This window comes from Artemia franciscana, unplaced genomic scaffold (assembly GCF_032884065.1).
Source record: "Artemia franciscana unplaced genomic scaffold, ASM3288406v1 PGA_scaffold_218, whole genome shotgun sequence".
NCBI lineage: Eukaryota > Metazoa > Arthropoda > Branchiopoda > Anostraca > Artemiidae > Artemia > Artemia franciscana.
Genome location: NW_027062647.1, coordinates 312,371 through 329,033, shown reverse-complemented (window position 1 = coordinate 329,033; position 16,663 = coordinate 312,371). Strand labels below are relative to the sequence as shown.

The window sequence follows — 16,663 nt, the reverse complement described above, 5'->3', positions numbered from 1 at the left end:
AATACCTGTGAAGGTCGGCTCGGTTGATGTTTTGTTTATTTTACATCATATGAAAATTCCTTATTGCAGTTTCAAATACTTGCAAATTTTTCAAATGAGTTTTTAGTCAAACGTTGAAAATTCGCTTTAAATTGATTATTCAGTAATGACTATGCTGGATCTCATAAAATAGTTTATATATTGATATGAATCCAGTTCATTCGATTTCCATTGATGTCAAGCTGTTATTTTTTTTTAATATATAACTTGACGGTATGACGTCATCAAAAAAACCATAGCACCTACCGAGAAGGACACTTCGTAGGTACTTTATTACTGGTCATACTATATTATGTTAGGGCAACAAAACAAAAGGAAGGAGATGAGAACCAATAATAGGTAAGTAATAAACAGTGAAAGCACTTGCAAAAACAACTTGGCCCAAAAAGCATCATGGGCAACGCAAAAACATTTTTCTTTCACGAAAGAATTTTGAAATCTGATTAAATAACCTGAGGACTGTGAAAAAGCAAAGCATTTATTTTTTTTGTTATTTATTTCTTCCAATTTGATTCGTTTCCATTCATTTTTTATTCGCTCTTTTGTTTCTTCTACCGTTGACACCGCTTTTGCACCAAAAGTATTTATATATTCCAAGATTTCTTTAGTATTTGATCGTTTGTTTGGATCTTTATTCAAGCACATTGACAGTAAATTTTGAACCAATGGTGATATCTTTACAGAATTGTTTTCTTTCATGACTAGCTCATCTAAAAGCTTTTCCAAAATATTCCCCAAGGACCACGTTGTCACTAGGTGTGTTTTGCGGTTTTCAAGCATTTTCTTAATGCCTTTGTGTCTCTTTATCTTGTATAACCGGTAATTGCTAAGGTAATAGCTGTTGTGAAAGCTCCAATCAGACGGCTCGGCTTCAGGTGGAACACCATAGTAATAGTCAGTGAAGTGAGGCAAAATCGGTTTCATTTTCTCTCCAACCCTAGTACTGAACTTGAAATTAATGACAGTCAAATTTAAGTTTTCATCAATAAGTATATTATTCGGTGTTAGATTACCATGAACAATTCCAGACTCTTCTAATCTCAAAACTATAGATACTATCTGCTGGAATATTTGTAGCACATCTGATTCTCTCAGCAACATCTTTTTCCCTCTGATTTTTGACATGAATTCTTGCAAAGTTAAAGATTGGTTAATATATTCTGCAACAATGATAACCTTTTTTTCGTCAACATATTCGTCGACAAGTTTTGAACAACCTTCTATGTTTTTCACTTTTCTCATCCAGTATAGTTCAGTCGGTATCATTCTCCCAGAAACATCATCTTGGATTATGCAACAATCTTCTAGAAAAAAACAATTTAAACACTTAAACACGTAGTCAAGCTCTATAACTTTTATGGCGACTCTACTTTCGTCATCCTTTTTAATTTTCACATGATATACATCACTTCCCTGATGTTTCTGAAAGTATTTATCACCAAAAGCCTCCGCAATCCACGTTTTATTTCGGTGATTTATAGTGGTATATACTGGCATATCATCACATCTAGCTTTAGAAATCATTGCTCCAGCACATTGAACAACGCCTTTCATTGTTCTAAGTATGTTATTCCTAACAGATTCAAAGTCCTTGAGTAGCCTACTCTCCAGCTCTAGTAGCAGGGTATTTTTTCTATGATCACGAAACTGCTTTTCATTATAGATGGGAATTACTTCTTTCTCTTCTGAATAGTCTTCGAGCCCGATTAAAGTTTGGTGCCAATCAAATCTTTTTTTTCTTTGATAAAGCACATTAAAGCCTGTATTCTTTGTTTTTTGATCTGCTTGTTCATTATTATTTGATTTTACTTCAAAATTAGGTAGAGTATGGAAGAAAGCCTTTATATAACCAGTATTTCGTATCTGATCCTTAAAGATATATTTTTGGTCCGGTCTAAAGTTCCAAATGCTGCCAACCTTTTTTTGTTCATAAGCCAGCGGTCTGTTCCTAAGAATTCTCTGAAGCTCACTCACCTGATAGACTGATTCAGAATCACCGGCGTTAGGTATAATACCTGTGAAGAATGTCTTGGTGGATGTTTCATTTATTTTTGCATCACATGGAAATTCTTCATTGCAGTTCAAAACACTTGCAAATGTTTTCAAATGAGGTTTCAGCCAACTTTTGAAAAGTCTCTTCATGTTGTTTATTCAGTAATAACTATGCCAGACCTCTTAAAGCAGTTTATATACTGATATATGACGTCAGTTCGTTTTATTTTCAATGACGTCAAGCTAAGATATTTTTGATGTATGTTGTTAGCTTAGCGAATTTAGAATCGCCGTAATCGATTGTTTTACTTTGAAATACGCATGTGTAAAATAAGTTTTCTTTTTATACTTTTTTTTATTGCTAGTTATTTGATCCAGGGCTCTCTTAATTAAACAAAATAAAAAATAATAGAGATCGTCAAAAAGAGCTAATGAAAGTCGACTGGCTGTTCTCTACTTTTTCCTGGTACTGAGTCTTGGAAATCACATTAATTTTATATTCTTTAATGTTAAAAATAACTCTGACTTTTTGACAATTTGGCCTTCAAAAAGTTTAAGGGCTGGTAGTTTATTTCATATATTGCAATTTCTGTTTGTTTTAATTGTTGCGCACCTTTATATCGGGTAAAAATAAAAAAATGCTTGTTCTTAGGAGCATTCAAATGTTTGAGCCTTTGACGTGTCATATCCTCCCTGTACTTATACCTTATTCAAATTTTGACATTATTTTATTTTTCAAAATACGAAATTTTGCAAAAGTATTCTTGTGTTATACGGTAAAATATATCAAAATAGTGATCAATATAATCGGAAGATCAGAAGAAGTGGTATATATGTTTAAAAGTTGTCTGAGGGGCACGGGCTGGATCCGTGGATCTTTGCTACACTAAGGAAATAGCTGTGCTACTCCCGTCAATTGTAGAACATGGCAAATCGACGTAAAAAAGAGACATTGGGAATTCACATACAACACTCACAGATAATGGCACCAGACTGTTTTTCTTTTTTTGTTAATTACAATTATCATACTCTTCATCTGAGATCATAGAATTTAGCTAGGTTTGCTTATGATTAAAACGTTGGTTTGAACCCTTCTCCAAATTTCAAGCTTTCTTTATAAAATGATCTACTTCTAGAACCGAGACCTACCTTATTGGACCAGCCGAAGATACAAATATTTCATCAAAAAATTCTAGATTTTTGGCTCCACAGGCCACAAACCTCAGGATGTCCAAGAACATATCTAAGTTTTTTTTTGCAGCATCTGATTGATTTTACAAAATAATTTTATTGAAATGAAAACGAAATAAAAACGTTTTTGCGTGGCCCATGATACTTTTTGAGCCAAGTTGTTTTTGGTCGATTCATTGGTTTCACTGTTTATTGTTTTCCTATTATTAACTCTTATTGTCTTTCTTTTCATTTGTTTTTGGCCCAACAAAAAAAAAATGGTAAGACCAGTAAGTAAGCACTTACGGAGCTACCTTTGCAATAAGTGTTATGCTTTTTTGATGATGTCATACCATCAAGTTAAACATCAAAAAAATTACACCGTGACATCAATGAAAATCAAATGAACTAGAGTCATATAAGTATATAAGCTGCTTTATGAGATCATCCATAGTCATTACTGAATAATCAATTTGAAAAGACTTTTCAACGATTGCCTGCAATCTCATTTGGTAAAATTGCAAGTACTTGGAACCAGAAGGAGGGATTTCTATATGATGTAGAATAAACAAAACATCAACCGAACCATTTTTCACGGGTATTACATCTAATACTGGTGATTTGGAATCAGTTTATCTTGTAAGACTACCAACAACACGAAACCCTCACGGTGTTGACTTCATACCGCTTTGGAAGACAGATGTAAATTGTGATCTGCAAAAGATTCTTCATCAATATGAAGGTCATTTTACTGCGAGAACACTAGAACATATGAGGGGTTGTATCTTCTGCATTTAGGGAGGGTATTTGAAGAAAACTGTAATAAAAACTCGCTTAGACTGAATTATTGACGGAAATTTAAACAAATATTGACATGGCTTGTCAATAAGTGTGCTTAGGTGCACCTGGTGTACTGCTGTGTATTTAGGTGTGTTGACAATTATTTATTGAGGTGTAATTATGTTGACTGAAGCAAACTCGGAAGAACGTTCGTAATAAAAACTCGCTTAGACTGAATTACTGAAGAAAACTCAAACAAATATTGACGTGGCTTGTCATTAAGTATGGTTTGGTGCATCTGGTTTACTGCGGGGTATTTAGGTGTGTTGACAATTGTGTATTGAGGTGTAATTATGTCTACCTGGTTCACTATTTCGATGCGTGTGTTACATCTTCTTTTTTATGCTGATTATTTTATTTTCTAAATTCACTTCGGAAATTTTTTTTTACCGAGTTGTCAGTGTTCGAGTGTAAATTGTGTAATTTTCAGAACACGTCTACAAATGTCATTTCAAACCTGTATTCTGTCCCCCCTTCAAATATGTTGTCGGTTTGATCTCAACACCCTCTAGCTCCTGTATCTATTTTGCATTTTTTTTCCTCCTGTGGTTTGATAATTGATTTGTTTACATTTTTTTTCTATAAGTAAAATATTTACATTATATGTTGATAAAATAAACGTTAAAAATGAACAAATAAAAGCTCAAGCGAGGATAAATGCTTTTATTACACAGTGAAAACAGGTTTAAAAAATCTTTTTTTTAGAAAAAAAGATATTGTTTTTTTTATAGTTGTTTTCACTGTCTAATTAAAGCACTCGTCCCCATTTGAACTTATATTTATTCATCATAGAAGGACAGTGTTGTCTTAGAGAAAAATACCTAATTTTTTTTGTATGTCGAAAATAAACGTTAAAGATACTATAAACTATAAAATAAGTAAATAATAATAAAATCAATAAAATTATAAAACAACTACAACAATTGTAAGTATGGAAAGGGTAAGCTGCAACCGAAGGATGGTGTGAATTTCCTAAAAAAAATGTTTTTTCTTTTCCTTTACAAACATTGGGATATATTCTTACAGAAGAAAAAAAAAACCAGAAAATCTCACTCGAGACAGAAATAACTTATAAATCTCTAATTGTATTTCTTGTAACCAAATGGATAAAGAAAATAAATTTCCATTTTTTCAGATTGTTTCGAGGTTAGATGGAAACCTAGCTTCGACTGCCAAAGAGGCAACTCATTTGGTAATGAAATCTGTCACCAGAACGGTTAATTTCCTCGCTTGTGTGTCGACTGTCAAATATATTGTCACACCTGACTGGATAATTGAATCAGAAAAAGAGAATCATTTTGTTGGTAAGAACTTTTTTAGTCTCTTTTTCTTCTTCAAGTGATTCAAAGAGAATTACTCTAATCTCACCCTTTTCTCCAAAAATCACGCTGGATTTGGGAAGAATGGCTTTTAGATATGTTATCATCTTTTTTACTTTTCTTTCTTTTGTGTTGCGTATGCTTTCTTCTTTTGTTAATTTTTAATATTCTTTTTTCCGTTGTATGCAGTTCATACAGATTTGACAGGTTTTTCAATAAATAATGATAAAAATAACAAGATAAAGAAGGTAGAGAATACGACATCAGACTTTACAGCCCCTATCGGTGGTGTTTGTTTCTGTTTCATGGCCCTTCAGCCAGGAAGTGCAATGGGGGGCTGGGGACCATTCATCCTGTGCTTTCCCACGCCCTTCCTGTTTACCTCCCTTGATTTATTAAGGTACCCATTTAAAGCTAGGTCGACTTTAGTTGAGCTTATAGAGTCACTCAACTGACCCTGTTCCTAACCAAATGACCAGTAACAACGCCAGGACTCGAACCCCTGTTCTCACGGACAGAAGATTTCAAGTCTACCGTGCTAACAACTTGGATAGAACGGCAAAAATAATAGGATGAATTTTTATTTTGAAAATGTGTTCCATGAATAAACATTGCCGAATGTGTTTTTTTTTTTTTTTTTTTTTTTTTTTTTTTTTTTTTTTTTTTTTTTTGTCAAATAAGATAAAATAATTTTTTGAATTAGCACTTAAGTGAATTAGGATTCATTGATATTTGATAGAGTCCTGTTTTGATGATACTGTGATTATAAAAGACAAAGATTTTAGTGCGACCAGTTAACACTATAGTGCTTAATCCTGCGATCAGTTATGAAGTATTGGTTTGTTTTCCATCTTGTCTTACGCTGAAATTGAAAATATTATTCAAATTTAAATAATTGAGAATATGTATGTAAAAAGGAATAGGAATCACTGAGAAAGTAATGCAAAAGGAATAGGAATGAAGAAAAGAAACGCAGAATAAAAAAAAACACGAACAACAATATTTCTGAACTAAACACAATAGGTTCGATACGACATGATCGGTCAAAAATTTTTGGTAAGCATAAACATGATTTTCTTTGTTTTATGTCAAGTTCAATTAACGTTTTGTTTTATATAAAACGCCCAAAACCTGAAATTAGACATCGGTTTGGTACTACATAAAGAGATAGGACCATTTGAAGGAAAACCTAAAAAATTCTGAAAACTTACTTCAGAACAATCAAAAATACTTATTTATCTTGTTTCCAAAGGTGATTTGCTTTAATTTCCCCTCCCCCTCCGCCTCCTTCCAGTGGATCAACATTTGTCTCACCGACAAATGTTCACCGTTAAAATACTAAAGAAGAAAGAGTGGAGCTATTATAAAATATAGCGGTAATGTATAAGCTGAACTATATGCTGCTTCATTAGGTGTGCAGAGGGAAGGGAGGGCTGAATTGAAACAAAGTGCATTCAGGAATGAGATAAGTAAGTGTTGGCTGTTTTAAAGTAGTTTTGGGAGTGCTTTGGTGTTTCCTTTGAATGGCTTCTTAAGTATCACCGTCAGTTTTTATGTCATGCTGGTAGATTGGCTGCGGTGAATGGAATAGCCTTTTGTTATACGATAAAAAGGAAAGTGAAAGTTCTTCCTTTATAAGTTTTCCTTCTGAAGGAAAGTAAAAAAAAATAAGGAAAATGTCTTTCTGGCTTTTGAACTGTCAAAAGCCAGGCCAATGGATTATACAAAATAGGTCGTTTTTAGGACATCTAAGATTTGGCAAAATTATTTTGAAACTAAACGCTCCATTTATTTCTCTAACTGAGAAAAAAGATATGCTGCATTTTGAGAACAAGCTCTAAATGTCTTGAGAACTAGATAAGATAGGAAACACCAGATTAGACCAATCTGTTTTTTATTTACCTACCTATAAATATATCAATATAAAGATTGCTTTTGCTTTATATAGAGGTTTATAATATACAAATTTAATATATGAATATATCTCTATACATTAAATCTACATTAAAAATTCTTTTTTTTTATGTGTTGTTAATTTTTTGTTTTGAGCAATATTTTGTGTGATTCCATAGCCCTGTGGCTTTTTTTGTAATACCTATCTATCTATCTATCAATCAAAATATGGGTTGGACCAATCTTTATGTCTGTATACCAATCTTATCAGTATGCAAATGTTTGTAGAGAGCCTGTGCTTTAAATTTAACTTTTATCATAAAAGAGTACAAATGTAACGTAACACTTTCTGAGGTACCCCAGTCGTGATTTAAGTAAATTAAAGATATATAAATAGAATTGATGATTAACGGTGGTTTTGCAGATGAAACTCCGTTTTTAATCCAATCTGACAAGACTGCCGAGGAAACATTTGGATTTAGTCTCTCATCTCTACTGGGAACACCAGGAAGGAATTCTTTCCTGAAGGTAATATACACTCCTCATGTTTGTCCTCCAAGTACTATTTTATTGTCTATTTGTTTCGTCTTAATTTAATTTCAGTTTGTATAAGAATTTTTGGTTTCTTGTCGGTTATTGGAAACAAACCCAAGAGTGAAGTAAGGTTAATCCTAATGAAATATAACAAAACGCGATGATAAGATAACACTATAGAAACAAAATTATAGAAACCTAACCTAACTCTACTCCCCCCTCCTGATGTGCAAATATATATCGCAAATTGTACAAGTCCAAAGCATTGTATCATTTGTAACTTGTTTTATATTTATGAAACTGGCTTTCTGAGATGTAACCTAAGCGTGATTCTTGAATGTATTTCCAATAACCGTCAAGTATCGAATTTTTTAGTTCGTTCTATGCAACTAGTTTGCAACTTTTTCTCTTGTTTCTTCCTTTCTCAGCAGAAAGGAGGGGGGACTTTTTCCTGGTACTATCCCTGCCCATAAACACTAAACAGGTAATTTCATTACAGGAATTTGCAGCACAAGTCAGGACTTTCTTTTTGCTCCAATAATTTATTAGTAGTGTCATTTTATTTATGTTTCTATTGTGGATAAAAATAAAACCTACTTACCTACCTTAAGATGTGTATTTCCTATGTAATTTTCGGTGTCTTATTTTTCTGCCCTCCTACTGTTGTAGTATATCAATCGAAGACGAGAATTGTGCTACCATTCCATAGCTGAGATTGAATTCTATCCATCTTCCGAACTACATTTTTCAAATTCGTTCTACATAATTTTTTTAATGGAAAATGTGCTAAATACTCGTTGAAAATTGTTGAAAAAGCCGCTTTTCTTATTTTTTAAGCATGTTTAGATCCTTCTCAAATAAAAGCTTAAAAAACATCATAATTCTGGCTTAATGAATGGATAGATCTGAGACTATTCAATTCAACGATATTAGTGTCGTGTCTTTTGGTGTAAGTTACAGCCGCAGGCTTGTCGAAAATTCACTTATTTCAGAGTGAACATATACCTTAAGCTACGAGATGGCTCCTGGTCATGGCTTAATTTATTTCCCGCTAATAGAAATGTTTTGTCGTTGAAACCGTTGAAAGATCTCTAAAGGAGATTATTTCTCTCTTTTTTTCGGGGGGGTAGGTAAGAATCAATTGTTAGTTTAAACAAGAAGTGCCCTGACAGTTAGAACAATTTAAAGTTTCAGGCAAGGCTGTATCCAAGGGTTAGGTTGAGGGGTTTGAGCTAAGGAAAAGAAATTATTTCGTATATGAAAGGGGCTTTCTTTTGCTCAGTGCCCCGCCCTTTACGCTGAGGTTTTTTTATTGTTTTAAAGGCCAGAGTTGTAAGAAAGAGTCAAACTTTAACTTAAAGAGCGAGGCGTTGAAGAGGAGGAACAGACCCTTTCATATACGGAATAATTTCTGTTCATTTCAAGCTTTAATGTCGCTCTTTACTTTCAGTGAAAAAAACTTGTTTTTATTTAATTCCTGAATGTTTTTGAGTTAATGCAGGTTTTGATTTTGGCTCACCGTGCATGAATAATTAAAACTAAATTTGCATTTTAATTTTCTTTTTTTTTTGGCTAAATGGCTTTCTCAAAATTTTGACCGGGCGATTTTGAGAAAAAAGGGGTGGGGAGGGGACCTAGTTGTCCTCCAATTTCTTGGCTACTTAAAAAGGGTACTATAACTTTTAATTTTATTTACGAACGTTTGTATTTGTAATAAATATACGTAACTTACGAATTAATTTGCGTAATGAACTTCTATATTCGTATATTTTTATTACGTATATAAGGGGGCTCGCACCCTCGTCAATACCTCCCTCTTTACGCGAAGGTTCGAATTTCGTTCCGATTCCTTATGAACGAACCCTGAGTCCAAAAGGGTTTAATTAGAATAACTAGCTCTTATGAAAGCATTAAAAAATTAGTGTAAAGAGCGAGGTATTGACGAGGGGACGAACACCCTCATATACGTGATAACTTCTGTTTGTTTTAAGTTTTAATGTTGCTCCAGACTTTCAGTTGAAAAAACCTGTTCTATTTATTTATTTTCTGATCGCTTTTTAAATAATAATTTCCTTCCCCCATGAAAAATTCCTCCATGGAAAGTTCCTCCCACGTAAGCTTCTCCCCCCGACCCACCCCCAATCAAAAAAATCCCTCCAGAAAATGTTTGTATACTACCCGATAACCAATGCTATATGTAAACAATGGCCAGAGTCCACATCTTGCAGCGCTTCCCCTGGGGACTGTGGGGGATCAAGTTATCCTCAAAGACATAGTTATTAGATTTTTCGACTATGCTGAACAAAATGGTTATCTCAAAATTTTGATCCGATGACTGGGAAAAAATTAGTGTGGAGGAGGGCCTAGTTGCTCTCATTTTTTGGTCACTTTAATAGGGCACTAGAACTTTTAATTTTCGTTCAAATGAGTCCTCTCATGATATTCTAGGACCACTGGGTCGATACGACAATCCCTGAGGAAAAAACAAAAACAAACAAATAAACAAGCATCCGTGACCTTTCTCCTGGCCAAAAATAAAAAATTCCACATTTTTGCAGATAGGAGCTTGAAAACTACAGTTGAGTTTTTTGATATGCTGAATTTGATAGTATAATTTTCATTAAGATTACATGACTTTTAGGGGGTGTTTCTTCCTTTTTAAAAATAAGTCAAATATTCTTAGGCTCGTAACTTTTGGTGGGTAAGACTAAACTTGATGAAACATATATTTGAAACCACCCCAAAAATTTATTTCTTTCGATGTATCTATTGGTATCAAAATTCCGTTTCTTAGAGTTACAATTACTATTGAGCCGGTTGGCTCCTTACTGACAGCTTGTTACCACGAACTGTTGGATTTATTTTTTATTACGTATGTGAGGGGGTTTGCCCTCTTGTCAATGCCTCGCTTTTTACGCTAAAGTTCGAATTGTGTTCCAATTCTTCAAGAATAACCCCTGAGTTGCAAAGGCCCGTTTAATTAGAATAAATTGAAAGTACTAAAAATATTTTGGCGTAAAGAACGACAAGGGGGTGAGCTGCCTCATATACGTGATAATTTCTATTTGTTTTAAGTTTCAATGTTGCTCCTTACTTTCAGTTGAAAGAACTTTTTTTATTTTTGTCTTCTGATCGTGTTTGTAAATAATGCTGGGAAATCTGGCGACCCCTTCATGGAAATATTTCTTTCCCAATGAAATGTCCTCCATGGAGAGATCCTCCCACGTAGCCCCTTGAACCCCCCCCCCCGACCCAAACGAAAAAAAAACTGCAAACATCTGTATACTTCCCAATAGCCAATACTGTATGTAAACATTGGTCCAAAACATGAGCGTGGGAGGGGGTCTATTTGCCCTCCAATTTTTTTGGTCAATTAAAAAGGGCATTAGAACTTTTAATTTCTGTTTGAATGAGCCCTCTTGTGATATTAATTTAGTCTTCAAAGTGATAACATCTTATTTGGATTATTTGAACTATGAAGCTTGTTTCATCCTGAATTATTGCACCTCTTTAGAACTGGACCTGTCATGACATTCATTCATTCAGCGTTTTGAACTTAATTTAATTCAGGAATGTCATTTTGCAATATTTTGTATTGGATTAAATTGACCTGGCCTAGATTCAAGCTATCTGCTTGCTATCGGATGATATATGAGTTTTTCGCTGGACTGACCGTCTCTGGACTCTGATTTCATTACAAATAAAACCGGTTTCAGTTAATTGTTAATTTTAAGCCTAATCATTGTGTGCAGGCTGGCAACCCTGCTTCCAACTGCAACTGTACCATTTACAGCTGTATAAGCCTATTGCATCGTTTACACTCTACTAAAAACAAGCCATGGATAATTGCGAATATGTGCACTGCCCTGTAACGAATTTTCTGCAAAATCACTAGGAAGAAGGATTTCAAGACGATATTAGTATTCAACACGCAATAGACTTTTTCGAATATGTTAATTGCTAATGCGAAAAATGAGTTTTGGGCGAAAGTTGTGCCTAATGATAATTGCCCACGGCGCATTGGCGCGAAAGCTTCTGCAAATAATGTAAAAGATACTCTCGACCTTATTAAGAAATTGGACTCTGGGGAGGTATCGATTCCGATTTACCCACCGAGGTTGCCATTCTGCCTGCTGTGGCTTACTCTAGGCTCTCTACAAAGGTTAATCGTGTGGAAAAATTACTCAAGGTCGTTGCGACAAAGCTGGATGCTTATGAATTGAATTACCCGCAACTGCCAAAGCCTGCAATTCCCGACTTGCATACTACTATTGTTGTGTCGAACCTTCCCGTACTCTCTCGGACCCAATAAAACGAAAAGTTGTGATAGATCAGATTTATGGTCATGAATCAATCACTAGTATACGTCCTCTACGTGACAAACTGATTATCATTATAGATAAGTCAGTTGCCGAAGGTTTCCGTTCGTCAGTAACTGGAGCAATAACTGGCTCTTCTGCGAAAGTGCAAACTAAGAAGTTTTACGGTCTCTTGAAGGGAATTCCAAGCAATTTGAATTAACTCACTTGATATCCTGCCCTTGTGTTTTTGACGCCTCTAGGCTAGGGATATCCACTGTGGTAAAACCGAAATTCTCTGACGCGGTGTCAAGAGCCGAAGCATTCCGACATGGTATTAAAGTAGGATACAAAAACCAGCGCGTTTACGAGGTCAAGGCGATTCCCCGTTGTTGTAACATTTGCTGGTCCCGTGCACATCTCCAGTCGTCTTGTTCCAGTGTAACACCAAAATTTACGCGATGTGCCGTTCCCCATGTCTCAGATCTCTATCTTGCAATTTCTCATTTATGTGTGCAAACTGTGGAGGCAAGCATGTTTTGTAAAGCTTCACATGTCCTAAACTGAAAGCAATTGCAAGTCATAATTTACCTAAAACTAATTAATGTATGTATCAGTATCAGTCGTTTCCTTTAATATTTGTGGGACAAAAAACAAGGATGTTACGACTGTTGAACTGTACAGTAAGTTTGACATTGCATGCTTGCAGGAACATCTTTTGACAGGAACGAGTATTTCCTGCGCCGCAGTGCTAATCACTTTACTTTCTCAACAAATGCTACTTCTACTTCTGGAAGGCCTTACGGGGGCCTACCTTGCATTATATACAAAAAGCTCAGCTTTTTGTCTCAGTCATGTTATTTTTCTGACGAGTATTTTTTAGCTATAAGACTCGGCAAAACTGTTTTAATTAATTCATATATGTCTCATGGTGAGAAGAATATGGCTTCTTTGAATAAATTCTCCATCCTCTATAGAATAAGCAAGGATGCTTGCGAATTAATTATTATTGGTCATATGAACACTGACATAAAGCTTGATTCTGTGCGTTCTATGAGTCTTCTTGATAGTCTTCCTAATTACAGAATAATTACGAAGGATCTATCTTTTTCGTACGTCCATAATTCTGGCAGCCTATCAGATATTGATCATGTGATTTGTCCCCCGTTTATTACATTTTCAACAGTGCACGTCCACGAAGATGAGCAGGATATTGATCACCTTCCATTATCACTCTACTTTTCGATTAGAACAAATAGTACAGTCCAGGCAGATTCCCCTACCTCTAAATGGTTTGTTTGGAGTAACTGGAAAAAGGCTAATATGTTACTAAATATTTCAACCCTGGCCATACTCCTTGGTTCTTTACGTGTACCCTTTCATGTACTTCAGCTAAATGTTCGCTCTACAAAAAGCAATTATGAACTGAATCAGTACTAAAACCAAATTGTGTGGTGTTTAAAACATGCTGAGGAGGTTGCCGTCCCTCAGGAGCGAGTGAGAAGAAGTACAAGCGAACCAATATGGTCATGTGACCCTGGACTGACAATCGTGAAAAATAAAGCCAAATTGTGGCTGCGGATATGGATTAATAATGGTCGACCACAATCCTGAAATGTATTTGAAAAAAAAATAAAAAAATAAGTGTGTGTTTAAAAAACGTCTGCGATCAAGCCGATATATAGGGTTAGATTGCCCTACCAACAGGAATGAATGGGACTAAGTGATTAATTCATCCAAATTAGATAACTCAGCAAATCTTAATTGCCCCATCTCGCAAGCTGCGTGGTCTGACCATTATTCAGTTATATTTTCCAAAGTGAATTATGCTGTGCAGCCATTTTACTCAAAGTTGCTTGATTCGGTTCTCCCGTCTTCCTTGACTCAGGCACAAGTTCTAGCCGTTTCTGTTGATGCTGTAATTGCATCTGTTAAGAAATTGAAATCAAGCTCTGTTGATGTTGACGGAATTAGTGTTTATCATCTTAAAGTAAATTGCCCGTCTTTGTTTTTCCATTTACAGTTGCTTTTCAAATGTGTATTTGTTTTTTTCTTTTTCCTGATAACTTTTTTTGTGGAACTGTCACTTCCGTTCTTAAGCGAGGTAAGAGTCCATTGGATTGTTCTTCTTACAGGCCAATCACGGTTATTTGTAATCTTAGTAAAATCCTTGAATATATCCTACTTCCTTTCATAAATTTGAATGCTAATTTTGGGGAGAACCAGCTTCGGTTTTCAGTCTGGCATCGGTTGCCAGCACGCTCACCATGCTCTGCCTTGCCTTTTTAAAGATGCTTCTGCTAAAAGGTATGGTCTTCATATTTTTGCCCTTGATCTTTTTAAGGCTTTCGGTAATATTGTACACAGTCAGGCTCTTTATTCTCTTTATAGTCACGGCACTGACCTTTCGCTGATTTTTTTCGTCTTAAGTTCCGGTATGGTAAATCCTATCTTCGGATTAAAACTGATGGTTACCCTTTCTTCTTTTATTGTCCCTGTTCGTCGGGGTGTACGACAGGGCGGAGTATTATCTCCAAGCATTTTTTAAATTTTCTTATTTCTAGTATTCTTGAGAATATATCTTCTATGTGTTTTGTTGGTTTGACTGATATTTCAAACCTTGCTTATGCTGATGATATTCTTCTAATTAGCCGGTCTAGCAGATGGATAATAAAGTTTCTTATTCTTTTACTAAAATCGGTCTTTCGCTTAACGTTGGTAAATGTGAGTATCTTTCTTTCAATTCTTCATCCCCTTCTCTAAGCTCTAAATTTTTTTCCATCCCTTATGTAGATTCGATGCGGTGGTTGGATATTACACTTACCAAAAATTTAAAAAGTTTAAGTGAGCGTGCCGTCCGGGATGCTAAAACGAAGAGCCAGATTGGTTACTCTAAAATTGTTGCTAATCGAGGCAAATATAATCGCATGGCCCTTGGAAAGCTGTATTCTACTTTTTCAGATTATTCTATTCTTTACCTTTCTGGGTTTTATCCTATACTTGGGAATAAGGATTTTAGTGATATTCTGGTGGCCTATTTCTGTTTTTGTAAATATCTTCTATATCTTTCTCTTTGGTATAGGAATAGAAAATTAATAAACAAGTTTCACCTCCCGAATATTACTGAAAATCTGACTGGTTTACACAAAAACATTTCGGAAACAGTGTATCAGTGATTGTCGCCTCATCATGGCTTAACTCGTTTTTTTTTCACTAAAATTATTTATCTAATATTATTGTTGTTTAGTTGCTTTTGGTGATTTATCGTTGTTTGTTTTTGTTTTTTGCTTCTTTTTTTTGGCGTAATGTTATTGTTGATTTTCGTTTGTGTTTACTCCACTATTTATATTTTTATGTAAGTGGGTTATAAATAAATATATATATTCTAGGACCGCTGGGTGGATACGATCACCCCTGAAAAAAAAATTAACTTGCATCTTTCTTCTGGCAAAAAATCCAAAATTCCACTGTTTTTGCAGATAGGAACCTGAAACCTCTACAGTAGATTTCTCTGACACGCTGAGTCTGATGGTGTGATTTTCATTAAGACTTTATGACTTTTAGGGGATGTTTCCTCCTTTTTTCGAAAATCAGGCAAATTTTCTCAGGCTTGTAACTTTTGATGGATAAGACAAAATTAATGAAACTTGTATATTTGAAATCAACATGAAAATTCAATTCCTTTGATGTATCTATTGGTATTAAAATTCCGTTTTTTAGAGTTTCGGTTTCTATTGAGCCGGGTCGCTCCTTACTTACAGTTCGTTACCACGAACTGTTTGATTTTTCAAACTTGTGTATCTTTTTATGGAGTCACAGAGTAGTTTTTTTTTTTTTTTTTTTGTAAGAATCACATAATTTTTTCATTGTTGTGTATGTGACTATTAGATTTAATGGAATGCCCCTCCTCCTTTTTTGGCCTTGTTTTTACTAGATTAAAGAAACTTCAACAGAATATCTTCAGCACAAACGAAAAAGAGAAAAAATAAAAACAAAAAATAATGCAAAGGTTGTTAGAGAGAAGACAATAACTAAAAAAAATACCCAAAGATATAAAAAAATAATGAATAATAATAGAAAGCAACTTAAAGGTACAATTATTTTTCTTGTTCAATTCAGTGCGTAGCTTGACATTCTAGTAGCAGTTAATTTCTTACATTCTTAGTTATGTTATGTCTGGCCAGTTCGGCTTTTGATTTTGAGTTTAAAGTCATAAAACTGTCGTAAATGCTACTATTCTTCTGCTAATAACACCAAATATTTGAGGAGTGACCTCGCACATGTTTACAGTGCAAATAACTCAACCAAAAGATGTGATCACCTCATATCTCTTTAATTTACTTTTCAATTTTCAGGACAAGACGTTCTACCTTGTCCATGGATTAAATCCCCCTGGCCGGCAAGCTATGGCCGATATTATAGAGAGTGCAGGTGGAACTGTTGACACGAAAAGGCGTTCTTCCAACTATATAAAGGAGGTATTAACTGAGAAACCCGAATCCTATCTAGTTCTCTGTTGCCGGGAACATTTGACGCTTGTTAGAGACCTGCTTGAAGCCAATATAGGTAATAAAATTT

The 16,663-nt window shown here is 34.7% G+C and overlaps 1 protein-coding gene across 1 annotated transcript in view; it reads left to right on the top strand.

Moving 5' to 3' along the window:
* Window positions 1-16,651, top strand: part of LOC136041429 (PAX-interacting protein 1-like) — a gene marked incomplete at its 3' end in the record, with an annotated part of 136,936 nt that extends 120,285 nt beyond the window's left edge. The window contains 3 exon segments of the mRNA XM_065726100.1: window positions 5,177-5,345; window positions 7,678-7,781; window positions 16,441-16,651. Of these exon segments, the coding sequence (XP_065582172.1) occupies window positions 5,177-5,345; window positions 7,678-7,781; window positions 16,441-16,651 (484 nt within the window).
* Between the last annotated feature and the right edge of the window lie 12 nt (window positions 16,652-16,663).